The 13,812-nt window shown below is 37.3% G+C and overlaps 1 protein-coding gene across 3 annotated transcripts in view; it reads left to right on the forward strand.

Moving 5' to 3' along the window:
* Nucleotides 1–384: 384 nt before the first annotated feature.
* The window catches only part of tlk1a (tousled-like kinase 1a), a 46,564-nt gene continuing 33,136 nt past the window's right edge, over nucleotides 385–13,812 (forward strand). For 2 of the 3 annotated variants that reach the window (XM_067409082.1, XM_067409084.1), the window contains exon 1: nucleotides 465–778. In XM_067409082.1, coding sequence (XP_067265183.1) covers nucleotides 646–778 — 133 coding nt within the window. In that variant the 5' untranslated portion in view covers nucleotides 465–645. Of the gene's footprint in view, nucleotides 779–13,812 lie in introns of all 3 variants that reach the window. The other variant, XM_067409083.1, reaches the window with a different exon arrangement.

Below are 13,812 nucleotides of genomic sequence, written 5' to 3' on the forward strand. Positions count from 1 at the left end.
TGATAATAAAAACGTTTATTTGAAATATTTTTTTTAAAAAAGTGCTTTACTGTCATAATAATTAAGATGTTTATGTTAATTATGTCAGTATACGCTTATTGCAAGTAAAAAATTGCATTGCATGAGAGCGAATGTACTTTTCTTTTTTTACCTTGATACACACTGATTCTGTATTTCATAGGGAGATATTTATAGCCATATATTTACACCATTAAGCATGTATGTGTGTGTGTGTGTGTGTGTGTGTGTGTGTGTGTGTGTGTGTGTGTGTGTGTGTGTGTGTGTGTGTGTTGGATATGATGTTTAGACCGATGGGACAGTAATTTCTAAGTGGCCCCCAAGTCTCTCCCATCAGCTCATTTTCATGGGATGAGTGTCAAGTATCGCGATAGTGTTTCGAGAGAGAGCAGCTTCATGTCTTGTCTTCATTTCATCTTTATCCTCTTCAGAAGCAGCAGCAGCAGGCGCCTCCAGACGCACTGCAGAGGGCGATGAAGGTTTGTGTGTCTGTCCCAAGTGTTGACAGCCCCTCCTCTCCCGATGAAAAAAACATCATCATTCACTTAACCTCCTACATTTTGTCTGATGTCTTTTGCGTGGACAGCTGATTGATGTTTTGCTGTATGATTCTCTAAAAGTGGCTGGATGAGTGCGCAAAGTAACAGTGGAAGTTTGGAGGGGGCGCCATCTTGGCTCCAGCAGCAGCAGCGGCTCTCGAGCGCGTCCCCGGCGCCGCTTTCTCTCACACACAGCGCGCCGCTCGCACCAGCCAAAGAAGGTAAAGTGTGCTTGTTTTATTCTCATAAGTTTCCAGTTTTGGATAGTCGAAGGACTTTGGTTGAAGGTTCAGTTGGTGGAGTTAAAATTAGGTTACAATTACTCGACCGACTTGGGTTACGAGTTACAGTATGAGGTTAGCAGGCTGTGGTTGGGTTAGCTTTTTAGCTGGACAGCATTCAAGCTAGTTAGCTAGCTCGGTATTGGCTGACAAGCGTGTTAGCCCTTTAGCATGCTAGCGTGTTAGTTTCTCGGCTAGTTAGCCGCCTAGCTTGTGCTGTCAAAATGTATAAAGTGGCCTCTTATTGGCTAACGTGCTAGCATTTTAGCTGGTTAGCATGCTAACCTCATACAAGTTCAGGCGAAAGCTTTAGCATTTTAGCTCTTAGCTAATTAGCATCATAAGCTCATACTGTACTACAGTGCAACTGCTCAGAATGAGCTCCAGCAAGTCAAAATAAGAAATAAAGAAAACGTCAACTGGTAATTTACTGTTTTAGAACTTGTATGCGTTATGATACTTGGCGATGTGATATCACATTTTAAGATTACATTGAAAATTGGGGATTTTGACGTTAGATTTTATGTTTTAGTGAGCAGGAGTGAGACTTGGAGACTGATTGAGCAAATGAATTTTTGTTTTCTACCGAGCGTTTTATTAACTTTTTTTTTTCTTGTTAACTCACTTGTTAATTGTTTTTGGAAGTTAGTTTTTTTTTTTTTTTTTTTTTGCAGTGCATGTTTCTATGCACAGATGTGCATTAAAGCACATTTAATGAATCATACAGTCACACCGAGGTGTTATTCTAACAATTTGGGCTTGGTCTTGCTGTAATGAGTGCAAGTTTGGCATTGTGCCTGTTTTAAGGTGCCGTCCACTCTTCCACACATTTGGCATTTAGGATATTATTGGAGTTGTTGGCCAGTTGTCAACTTGTGTCAGTCTGCACAGCTGACCTTTCATCCTGTCACAGAGCATTACATCCTAATGCTAACGTGTATGTCTGTCAACAGACCTAAAAGAGATCATTTTGCTGTTCTCAATCCATGCTGTTGCTTCTCCATGTGTTGTTTTCATTGCAAAGAGACTAAAGATAAGTGATATTCCCCCAGGGAGATGTTTAGGTGAGAACCTCTCAAGAGCTGTTTAACTGCAAGAATAGATATTGTGAACAAGCACTGGTCCAGCACTGCAAGAATCAGAGAGCAAGTAATATAAATTATAGTTAATTAATTAAGTTGAAATGTTATACAAGTTGAAAACCAATTAAAAATGGAAATCACTAATAAATTTTTATTTATATATATATATATATATATATATATATATATATATATATATATATATATATATATATATAATAGGTGAAATAAAGTAAAAGCGTAAAACCAAAAATGGGTGTTTTTAATTGACAGCATAAGTATGTGTCAGAAACAGGTGGACACCGTGCCTGTGAAGAGTAGAGAGCTAAAATGACATCCCTGCATTGTAAGGGTTCACCCGGGTGCTTGTGCAGGGGCCTGAGAGCAGGAGACCCGTGCAGAATGTCAAGGAAATGATGCCTCTTCACCAGAGAGTGCAAAAAGGACAAAGAGCAAGAGGCATTTTGAGTATTAACTACTACATCCTTTACTTTTCATGGCTTTTATATTTGAACTATGTAATCTGGCATTGTTTTCTGTCTTAAGATGTGGAAATGTGATTTATCAAGCCTGGGTGATGCTATTAAGCTGCATCTGTTAACTCTAGCTGTATCTCCCAGATGTGTTGTTTTTTGAAGTATAAATCGATTATTTAGCACTCTTGAAACACATCCACAGAGTCTGAGGCTGCTCAAAATAGCCTCACCTTCTCCTGTCTGCCTCCATTACGAACTCTAATGATAAACCTCCCCTGCAGTCCTGTTTATGTCCTGGCCTGATAACACCACTGATCTTTGCACTGCCATTTTGTGTCAGTGGGAATGTGCCGGGCATCCATGTTGGCTCTTGGTCCTCCAGAGAGAGAGGGATAAGCCTGGTTAAAAGAGTTTCATACAGCAGTGTCTCCCACAGGGTGCTGCTCGCTTCTTTATGACGTTGTTTCGGTCCTGTTCACAGCATGACATTACGTGTTTTACAGTAACACAGAATTCACAGCTGAAATGCCGATCTGATAGTGGTCAAGTCTTGTTTATTTATATAATACAGATTGGTTCAAAGCAGTTTTACAGCAATAAATGGGAACAAACTAGATCAGTGTTGCAAACGTCTTCAATTAAGAATCTGTAAGATATAATTACAAGTTCATTTTCAACTATAAAGCAGCTCTACAGAAGACAATTTAGTGTCATTATTCAGCTCAATTCAATTATTCTGTGTTCGATAGTTTTTATTTGGACAAGTCGTACTGAATGTCATTGCAGTATACATAAAATTATCAAAATAGGTGGCATCTGCAAACATTATGTTCGAGCATTATTGGAGTTGAAGTGTCACTGCAAGAGCTTTTTCTATTGATCCTAATTACGATTGTCAGTTTGAATGTGGAATGTACACCTCTACACTAGAGCTGCATAGTTAATCATTAAAGATGCCGTAGAACGTGTTTTCAAAAGATGTAATATAAGTTTAAGGTGTCCCCTGAATGTGTCTGTGAAGTTTCAGCTCAAAATACCCCATAGCTTTTTTTTTTTTTTTACTTCCATGTACTGAACTCTTGTTATTTATCTATGCCAAGGTAAATTCAAATTTTAATTCTAGGGCACCTTTAAGGCTACATTTACATGACAACAATGAGCTAAAATGGAAAAGTTTTCCGCGTACAGATGACTAAGATGTCAAAACAATCCCCGTTCAGACGGATCCATGAAAATGATTAAAAATACTGTATTATTGATGCCAGGCTAGTAGTTGGTGCTGTCACTTTGTTAAGAAAAACTACGCGTCTATGTGAACACAGAATACACATGCGTGTATTGTCACCGTTTTCACAGATTCTCATTTTTGTCGTTTACACAGAGACAATAATGTTTCAAGAAATTACACTTTGAAACTTTATATAAAGTACCTTTTTTATTGTTTTGCAAGTTGATAGTGTGCGGGATTTTCCTAGTTAAAAACTGTCATGTAAATGGCCCCTAAAAAGTCATGAATCTCAATTCAAACACCCACGCGATCTTATTCCTAAATGACAATGATTTGACTGTCTTTTAAACTTTTAACAAGTACAATCACAGCAGAACATTCAAATCTGCTTTGGCGCTGCTGCTGAGCCAGAGAGAGCAGTTGTCATGTATAGGTATGGACGTTTTTCAACCACACAGTCTCATCATTTCTATGTTACAAACATTCAGATTATAACAGAACAAGGAAAAAAGTTTAGTTATGGGAATAGGATATAAACACTTGTGTCTATGGTAGTGATCAAAATAGAGCAAATCACCTTTTGAAAGTAACTTGGCACTTCAAATAAAGATTGTATGAATAACATCGTTACACAAGTAAGTGGTGACAAGTGACGGTTAAAAAATGTTTTTGTCATTGCATCATTCATTAATTTGTTCAAAAACGCTGATTCATCCTGTAATGAAAGAAGTGGAGTCTTTATGAGCGAGTCATTGAATCATTTATTCAAACAGATTAAAAAAAAAATCTAATTAATAATGGTAATCTAATTTTTTTAATAGACTGCATCAATTAACATTTTGTGAGAACCTCTTGTAAATTGCATTTTATTTAGTTTAGTTGTCTTTTCAGAATCGTGGGAGAATCATGGTATTTAGTTTAAACAAAAAATATTGTGATTCTCAATTTATCCAGAATCGTGCTGCTTTACTGTACAAATTTTGTGTGCCAGAAAATGTTACTCGTTTAGCTTGTTTATGAGCTGAAAAGCTTGTTAGAACTTCCCATCATTTAATTTCCCATATTTTAATTAAATCAGGACCAAGTTGTAAAAATATGTAATATTTAAATATTTTTTTACAAATAACATTTAATAAATATTAAAATACCCAAAATGTCTGTATTGTTCTAACTAAAGTTGTTTGAATGGTTGTAACAGTTGGTATGTTTATATGCATATATATTTGTATTTGTGTCAGAAATTAATCCACTCTGATTGCACATTCAGAAAGTACTCTTGTACCACACATTCCAGTATTTGTTTTAGGGCTGCAACTTACGATTATTTTGATAATCGATTAGTTGGCCGATTATTTCTTTGATTAATCGGATAAAAAGACCAGTTTTCTTTTTTTTTTTCTTCTTCTTTTTCTTTTTATTGACATAAAACACTATTGCACATCCTGCCCAATGTTGTCCTTCAAACAAATGTACCAACTGCATGCTATGTAAACATATAGTGAATACATCTATATGCTATATATGCAAAAGAGCTATAAAGCAAAAAGACAAATAATAAAATTAAGATTATTAGGGATGCTCATTTCGGTTAAATCTCTCGACCGACGCTCGTTATCCGATTATTAACCGTTAACTGATAAGATTATAATATTGTATAGCCTATATGATGATAACATGACATATATATGACATTAAATAAAAAATACAACTGACGAGTGTCTGTGTCTTCCACGGGTTTATTTTAATATGCAAACAGCAGCATAGAACAGAAACAACAGAACCTGGATTCACATTATCAAATTGTCACGCACCTGCAGCATTTCTGACAACAGAAAAAAATAATTTAAATAAAAGGCATAAAATAAATAGGCCTACACTAAATATTTTTCACTTAAATGTTTAACAAATTAAGATGACAAAACAAAAACACGGTGAATCCATTAAAGCTTTGAACAACCGGTATTTTAGACATTTTTTTCCGTCAAATAAAAATAGCAGGCCTACCTCAAGGATTGTCATTGTTATGACCACGGACGGTGCACGTGTGTATAGCCTACCGAACGCGTCTTTCCGCCTCATGGGCAAAGGATTTTCTTTGAAAGGCTCGCGCACGAGACTAAGGCCCAATCCCAATTCTATTTTATACCCCTTCCCCTTCCCCCTACGCCTACCCCACTCTGTTTCAAGGGGTAGGGCTGAAAATATTGCCCTAAGAAATGGGACACCACTACTAGACCGTTACACGTCGTCATAAGTCGTCGCTAGCTCCTACGTCATAGATGCGCCGATGTTTATCACACACTTCTAAAGGCCAATTCACACCGCACCGACAACACTCGTCTGTTGGAGTTTGTTGGATCGGTGTGATACCCCTGTTGGCGTCTGTTGGAGTCGGTTTTCACTCGACTGAACATGTTTAATCGGCATTTGTCGGGTCGTGGAATGTCTGCGCGGTGTGAACAGTTTTCCAACAGACGGCAACAAACTCTGACGTAATCTGACCTGGCCACGACCCGTTGCCATGACGATGAGGCAAGTCCCCTGCAAAGACAGCTGTTTGATCGCGCCCGCGCCTCACACACAACACAACAAAGCAGTGGAAACCTGACATCGCAGCTTGTTCATTATAAAAAATAAAATACTGTTAAAAAAATAAAATATACAAAAGGTACAATAGTCCATAGTGCAATCCGTGACATTGAGCAAGAGCAGCTGCTCCACTTCACCAAAAGAGAGAGGTAACACTAACCACTATGAGAGCAACGCAGGTTTACCTTCAGTTTCGATTTTAATAATTTGTTTTGGCTTATTTAGCTACATGGTTGTATATGCTTATGGGTCTCGTTAATAAAAAGGGTCACGCTAAAAAAGCCTTCAGATGCCCTCGATAGCTGTAGTGATCTCTGTTGCTTGGGCGACAGCTATTTTTTGCATTTGTCTTCAGTTCTTCGCATAAGACAAAGGAGACGAACCTGCGTGTTTCCTCAGGAGTCCCTGGTTGATACAGAACATACAATACTGATGAATAAGCACGCAAACTGAATGCACGTTTTGTTTATATCATGTAACGTAACGTATTTATGGACGTAACCACAACAAAACAATACATTAATCAGGCATGCGGCAAAAAGACAAGTTAGCTGCCACCGGATTTGAATTTATGTTGTCAAATCAACGCGGGTTTCAATAAAATATAAAAAAAATATGTTGTGGAACTATCATAAAGTGAAAAACATTAGCGAACTGTTTTCATAGCGATTTTAACAAATCTTTTTTCGGAGAACATAACCGTATACATGAACACAAGATTAAAGGCAACATAAAACAAGTGATTATTTATTACTAAAATACTGTTTACCGTTAAAAAATACTTACATTTATGGGTCTCTCTGCTCGCTCGGTCGGCCATGTTGGAAATTTATCATACCCCTTCGTCTGAAGTGTGGTCCCGAAAAATTTTAGTTTGAAGGGCTACCTGGCCCTTCCCCCTACCCCTTCCCCTCCAACCAAATGAGAATTGGGACACCCCTACCCCTTCACGTGAACGCGCGAAACAAAGGGGAAGGGGTAAGGGGTAGAATTGGGATTGGGCCTAAGCGGAATGCGGGAAATGAAGTATACCATGGCCCTAAATTGTAATGGACTGGAGCTCACGGTTCACATCGAGAGAAATGGGAACGCGGGGGCACCGCGATGCGACCACATGCATGCAACTGATAAGCTTTGTAAATGCAGTATTACAGTATACACATACCAATTCAACACGCAGGTCTCCTCTCGTGCGTCCTCCCCACTGTGTCGCCGGTCGAGGCAATAATTTTCGTTTCGCTTTTCGATATCTCTTTTATAGATGCCATCAATGCTTTTAACTCAAAACAGTCCATAAACTACAAATCCTCACGAAAACTTCAGTCAAGCCAGCTTGCGCGTCAATCTGAGAGATCAGCATCTTACCTTAAAGTGTCAAATTTCTCGGTTTCTGAATGGACGGTTTTGCTTGATTGACAAACGCTAACGTTCGGCCACGATTTATATACCAACGACCTGTCCTAAAACGTTAGCACGCTGTGATCGATTGCTTGGAGATCGCGTGTTTCTCTGTTCGAGAGCGCATTTCCTCTTCTTCACATCTGCGACAAAACAGTCGATTATTTAAGCTCACAGAAACGTGAAAATGGTCTCATTTGAAAGAAAATATCCTAAGCTAAAAGATGATATATTGTGACTGATTGAAGTAGCCCTTATCAAAAGTGCGGGGGTCGATTTCTGTCTTTTCAAAACTGCGGGGGTCCTCCTGACACCCCTGTCCCCCGTGCCAACGGCGCGCCTGACCCTTTCTATCGAAATGGTCAGTACTTCTTTTCGTTCGCTTCATTTTGCTTGTTGCTTAGCGAAATATGTCTGGCACGTGTGAAACGCCCCGCGAGTTAACAAATAAGCATATATGTATAGCATATTTTTCTTTAACCATACAGCAAAAAAAAAAAAAAACGTTTAACTGATTAATCGGTTAAAATTCTTACTTTTGGTTAACGGTTAAACGGTCAATGTGAGCATCCCTAAAGATTATAATAAAGATAACAAAAAAACAAAAACTCAGTGTTAACAGATAAGGGTAATGTTCTGCTGGAACACACATGCACATTAACTCTGGGCACAGTATCCTGTTACTGTCATTTCTTCATCCTGTAAATGTAAGAAACGTATATTCAAATACACTCTGTTATCCCTTTATAGTTACCACTCTCATAAAATACTCGAATTAGGCTACATGTTTAAACCTAAATTTAACATCCAACAACAGATATTTAAAAAAAAATAATAATATTTTTGCGCTGAATATTATTTGTCTCCCTCTCTAATGCATCTGTTTGACACTCATGCGCGCTGGCGCTCATTCAGTAAATTCTGAAGATTTAATGCAGACTGTCAGGATGAGCAGTCATTCAAAATACGCGTGTGAATTTGTAACCCTTATAGATGGGGATATAGCTGTAAAATGAAAGTTTTGCGCTGAGGAAACATACACAAGGCATTAGCTTGAAGCTTAAAATGAAGAATTCTCATGTTTTGGGCAGCTTGGATCACGTACCTTTCCCACGGCAGCTCACTCTGTTTCCTCCACTTTTTTTAGATGCATGTTGTCCATAGAAATGCGTTATCCAGTGCTGTAATTTGACACGACTGGCAGAAGTTTTCCGTGCACAGAAACAAATCGATAATGACATTGTCGACAATTTTCATTAGCGATTATCGATTTTATCGATTAGTTGTTGCAGCCCTAATATGTTTACATTCATTTGCAATGAATCTATTTCAAACAAATCTTCAGTGCATGCACAATCCATCACTCATTTCGTTCAGAAATCGATGAGGTCACTGAAGGCATGACACCAGAATTTACCACTGGTATGATTGGTGTTTTTACCTTGATTACATAAATATGTTAAAGCTTCTGTCCTAGCAGAAGAATCACAGTTGTAGAGAATCACATTAACTATTGACTATTGATCCACTGGCATTTGACATAGTTACATTTTTTTTGTCTTCATTTTGAGCAGTATATTTTTTTTCATTACAAACATTACAGGATAAACTACTTGTACTTATAGCATGTTTATAATACCTTGGTTAAAAATAAATTACACTTGCTTTTGGTGTTTTATGTATGATGCAATAACATTCAGACATTTTAAAATGGGACTTAACTGTCCAAATACTTATTGAGGCCACTGTATGTTTAAAATAAGTGTGACAATCTTAACTGTGTGTTAGGAGTATTTGGATTAAGATTCTTTGTCTTTTCACTGTAACATGATGTTACAAAGTCAGTTTTTTTTCTCTTTCTCTCTAAGTGACACTGATTAAATAATCTCTCATTTTTATGAAGTAAGCAATACTAACACTGTCTGCTCTCATTTAATTTGGTGTCTGAGTGGGTGGGAGTCTCCCCAGAACAGTTATCATTTACACTGTTGCAATAAATGTTTTATTGTGGCTGTTTAAACATAAACTCTATGAACAAGCATCATAAAACACATTTGTACTGTGGGCGACATTAGTCCTTTGAGACATTACTTTTAGAATTGTATGTAAACGTCTGTTTGATGGTGTGAGCCTCAGGCAGCACAGCAACATACTATTTAATCCATCATATTTGCGATCAACGCTAGCAAATTGTTTCCCTTCTAAACTTTTAATTGCTTTGAATTAATGTAATTTTTTAAAATGTGTAGTTTACTAGATTAAATTATTTAGGACGAATGTGAACCAATCAAGTACTCGAGAATTATTCTTACTGAAACTGTTCCCAGCATGCTTTGCTTGGTACTTAATGAGGAGAGTAAAAATGTTGAAATTAAGTGGTATTTCATGTGTTTTTGAGCAAGATGAGAAAATGGGTAGACTTTATAGTGTTTAATAGTGTTACTGTTCCGTTATGTTGGAATTATATGTAGAGAATGACCAATACGACCGAACGACCAAGGGTCTTTTAAAGTTCCTAAAGATTTTACCAGTTTTCATAATGTAAATCAGTTGATCATATCATATCTTCACTGGGACATTCGAAAACGCTTAACATGAAAACTCTTAACGTGAAAAAGCTTCACGTGGCTTAATTTAGCTACTAAGACAGTGTTATTAACAAACCAAACTTAGTGAACACCATAATAATAAAGCATACTACACAGAAAAGCTGATGAGCCCAGAATATGAATGCAACATGTTTAATGAAACATTTTCCTCCCATAAAGGAAATGCTTAACGTGGCTTAATGTACTAAGACAGTGACATTAAAGAGTATATTACATTACATATCACATGTCTCGCGCTTATACTTCAATGAGTGTGAGACATCACTTCCGTTGTCAGAGCGCGATCAGACCTAACTAAGCGAATGCTGAACGCAGTTGGACATAGTGGTGTTTAACAGATAAAAAATTATAGAAATACTGTTCGGTTTCTGGCACAAACCGATCGTTTCGTGTCTTAGGACATCAATGTGTCGTCACAAGCCACAGGGTTTAATTTGGATTTGTCTAAGCAAGTTTTATTTACTCTTATAAAAGAAGTTCCCATTGACACGCATTATACGGCTGACAGACGGCAACGGTTGGAGTTAAAAATCATCATTTGTGTTCTACTAAAAAACAAAGTCACCTACATCTTGGATGCACTGGGGGTAAGCAGATAAACATCAAATTTTCATTTTTGGGTGAACTATCCCTTTAAGCGTTTTTCATGTAAAGCATTTTAGGCTATATCAAAAAGCATTGTTCTTTGCTTTACGAATTTGCAGGGCAATCTGAATCTATGGTTTGTCTCATTTGCAAACAAATTGTTGCTTTAAAATCTAATGTGAATACAGATTACAAAGCGCTCACCAAAACCATGTGTTTTGTATTGATTTACCATCATTAGTTGAATAGGTTAAAGGTTAAATGAAGTTGGTGTGCCCCCTACAGGCCTTTTGGGTGAAGTGTAGGTTGGTAAAGAACGTGCAAAATGGCCATAACTACATTACCCTTTTTGATAGAATAATCGTGATAAATAATTGTGATTATTTTTGAGCAAAATAATCATGATTATCAGTTTAACCATTATCGTGCAGTCCTAGTCCCAAACATAACTCCGGTGAGCGCACTTCATTTTTCCTAGCGGTTGAGCAGCACACACATGCAAAACCTGCTTAATCGACAATCAATACGTTTTTAAATGTACTTAAGTGTACTATTGACAATTAATCAATCGTTGATTAATCATTAACATCCCTAGCTGGGAGCAAAACGGAACGACTGTCATGAGACTGACTGGCCGGTCACCGATTTGGGCCGATCATGCAGGAAAACAGCCAATTCCGGTCCCTGGCCGGTCAATTGGTTAGTCTCTAAAAAAAAAAAACCTCAAGGGATTTCTGCACTTTCCATGTTTGACGGGACATAAAAAAAGCTCATATCGCAGGAACGGTATCACTGAAAATTATTTGTGGTTTTGAAACTGTGAAGTTTCCAAGCTTCAGTATACCTTGAATCCAGTAAATGTATTAAAATACATTTTAGAAGAATTAAAATAGTAGGCCTATTAATGTGTATTAGAGTTGATCATCTCTTCCTTCTCACAACCTGCTTCAGCACCAACCCCCACCTCCTCCCCGTCACCTTTTTCACCAGTCCAGAGTTTGCAGGTATGAATGTTGTTCTCAGTCCCTTCGCGTGACGTGACATTTATCAGGTTTCTCTACAAATCTGTCCAAATGTCACAAGAATTGTCACTGCAGACTAGACCAGTTACAGAGCAGAACTAGTAAAGGAGATATAATGTTATGATGTATTGCAGTGTTAAAAAGCTGCCACTAGTATTACACTATTCTTATCATTAACACACAGTGAATTTTTCTTTGTGTGTTTTAGTTTGTGTTAAACTGACACTAGCCATAATTCTGTAGGTCTGTAATTCATTTCTCTTACATTTGTCTCCCCATGTCCCCTGATGTAATTCTGTATGTCTCAGGGGTGTTGTGATTTCTCTCCTTATTATATTTGTACGTTCCCTCCATTTTATCTGGCTTTGTAAGAACAAAGGAGAAGGAGAGAAAGGACCTTCCAGAGAAGGAGAGAAAAGCTGAATGTGTATGTTTGTTTTCAGCCACCAGTGGAGGAGTGTGTCCGATTCTCTCATTGCTGGACATGGTTATTTATTTTAACGTTATTCCATACGATTCCATACGTCACTTCCACCTCATGCTTAATGTGACATTGTACTCACTGAATGATCTGTTCCTTCTTTTTTTCTGAGCAGTTCTGTCATAAGATGTGAATTATTTGAAGTGAATTTTATGGTGATGAGTGTATGGTGTTGTTTTGGCCATCTCTGGTGTGCAAGAAAGACTCTAGGGTGTAAATGAGTCCCAGTGGAGGTTATGATGTGCTGCTTCATTTTCTAGTTTGCGGTTGATGTGGGGACTCATGAAGATGTTATCTGACACTGATAATGTCGTCTAGAGTGATTTGATGTCACCAGGCTAGAGAAAATCTCATATTGTTTGACCACTAATATGAATAATGTCAATAGTGGTTGCTGGTTAATTACAGGGTAAATAATTGCTATTGGTCAGCGTTATAAGACATTTCACAAAAAGATGTTTGATAGGTTTTAAATGAGTCATGCTGTTTAAAATGAAGACCAAGTATTGAGACAATCTGTGTTGTGAACATCACATCACTCTATTAAACATTACCAGTGTCAGTGGATCATGTTGACAGTTAATGTGATTCTCTATTCCTGTGGTTACTCTGCTAGGATACCGGTGTAAACTCGAGGAGAACTGACTTCATACATCCACGAAAAATCACCAAAAAAGACATTAAGCAGAACTTAAGAAAAGTGAAGTTATTTCTGAAAATGCACTGTATTTTCATGCTTCAAAAAGTACATGATACATTGTAACAGTAATCCATATGAATCAAACGGTTAAATCTAAGTCTACTGAAAAGACATGATCACTTTATTTGATGAATACTTTATTTTATTTGATATTTAAAAATAAACTGAATAATCAGTTGCAAAATAGTTCTGACATTGCATAGTCTTCATTGACTATGTTGATATCCACGTTTCTTTGTCTTTTGTTCTTTTGATTAATGACACAGACAGCAGCATGTATATTAGGCTGCTGTCACTTTAAGACCTGACCCTTGGATTCAATATACTGTTACACATGCTTTTTTTTCTCAACTGTTTACGTTAACTTGAGACAAACCAACTATTTACGTGAATACTCACCAAGACGGGCATTTTGACAATTTTATGTATGTATTTAAGCACATTAAGCCATGAAAACGAAGCACGAAACCTTCATGAATCAGTAAAATTATGCACAATCCCGCACTGAAATTTAGGCCCTATAACACCAACTCTATTCAACTGGAGCAGATGAAACGAGTGAGTGAGGGGAGGCGGGTGTGTCCACTCACTGTCAGAGAGAGGAAAGTGAGAAAGTGCAGCTGATTTCGGTATATCGATAGTGGAAAATGATTATTGGAACCATTTCAGACATGTCAGTGTCGATACATATTGAAAAATCAATATTTAGTATAATGCTTAAATTTTCCCATTGTTATATAAACTTTATACAAGTATACCTTTTTAAATGCAGTTAAATTAGCCATCATGGAACTTCAAAAGTAA

This window comes from Chanodichthys erythropterus, chromosome 14 (genome assembly GCF_024489055.1).
Source record: "Chanodichthys erythropterus isolate Z2021 chromosome 14, ASM2448905v1, whole genome shotgun sequence".
In the NCBI taxonomy this organism is placed as follows: domain Eukaryota; kingdom Metazoa; phylum Chordata; class Actinopteri; order Cypriniformes; family Xenocyprididae; genus Chanodichthys; species Chanodichthys erythropterus.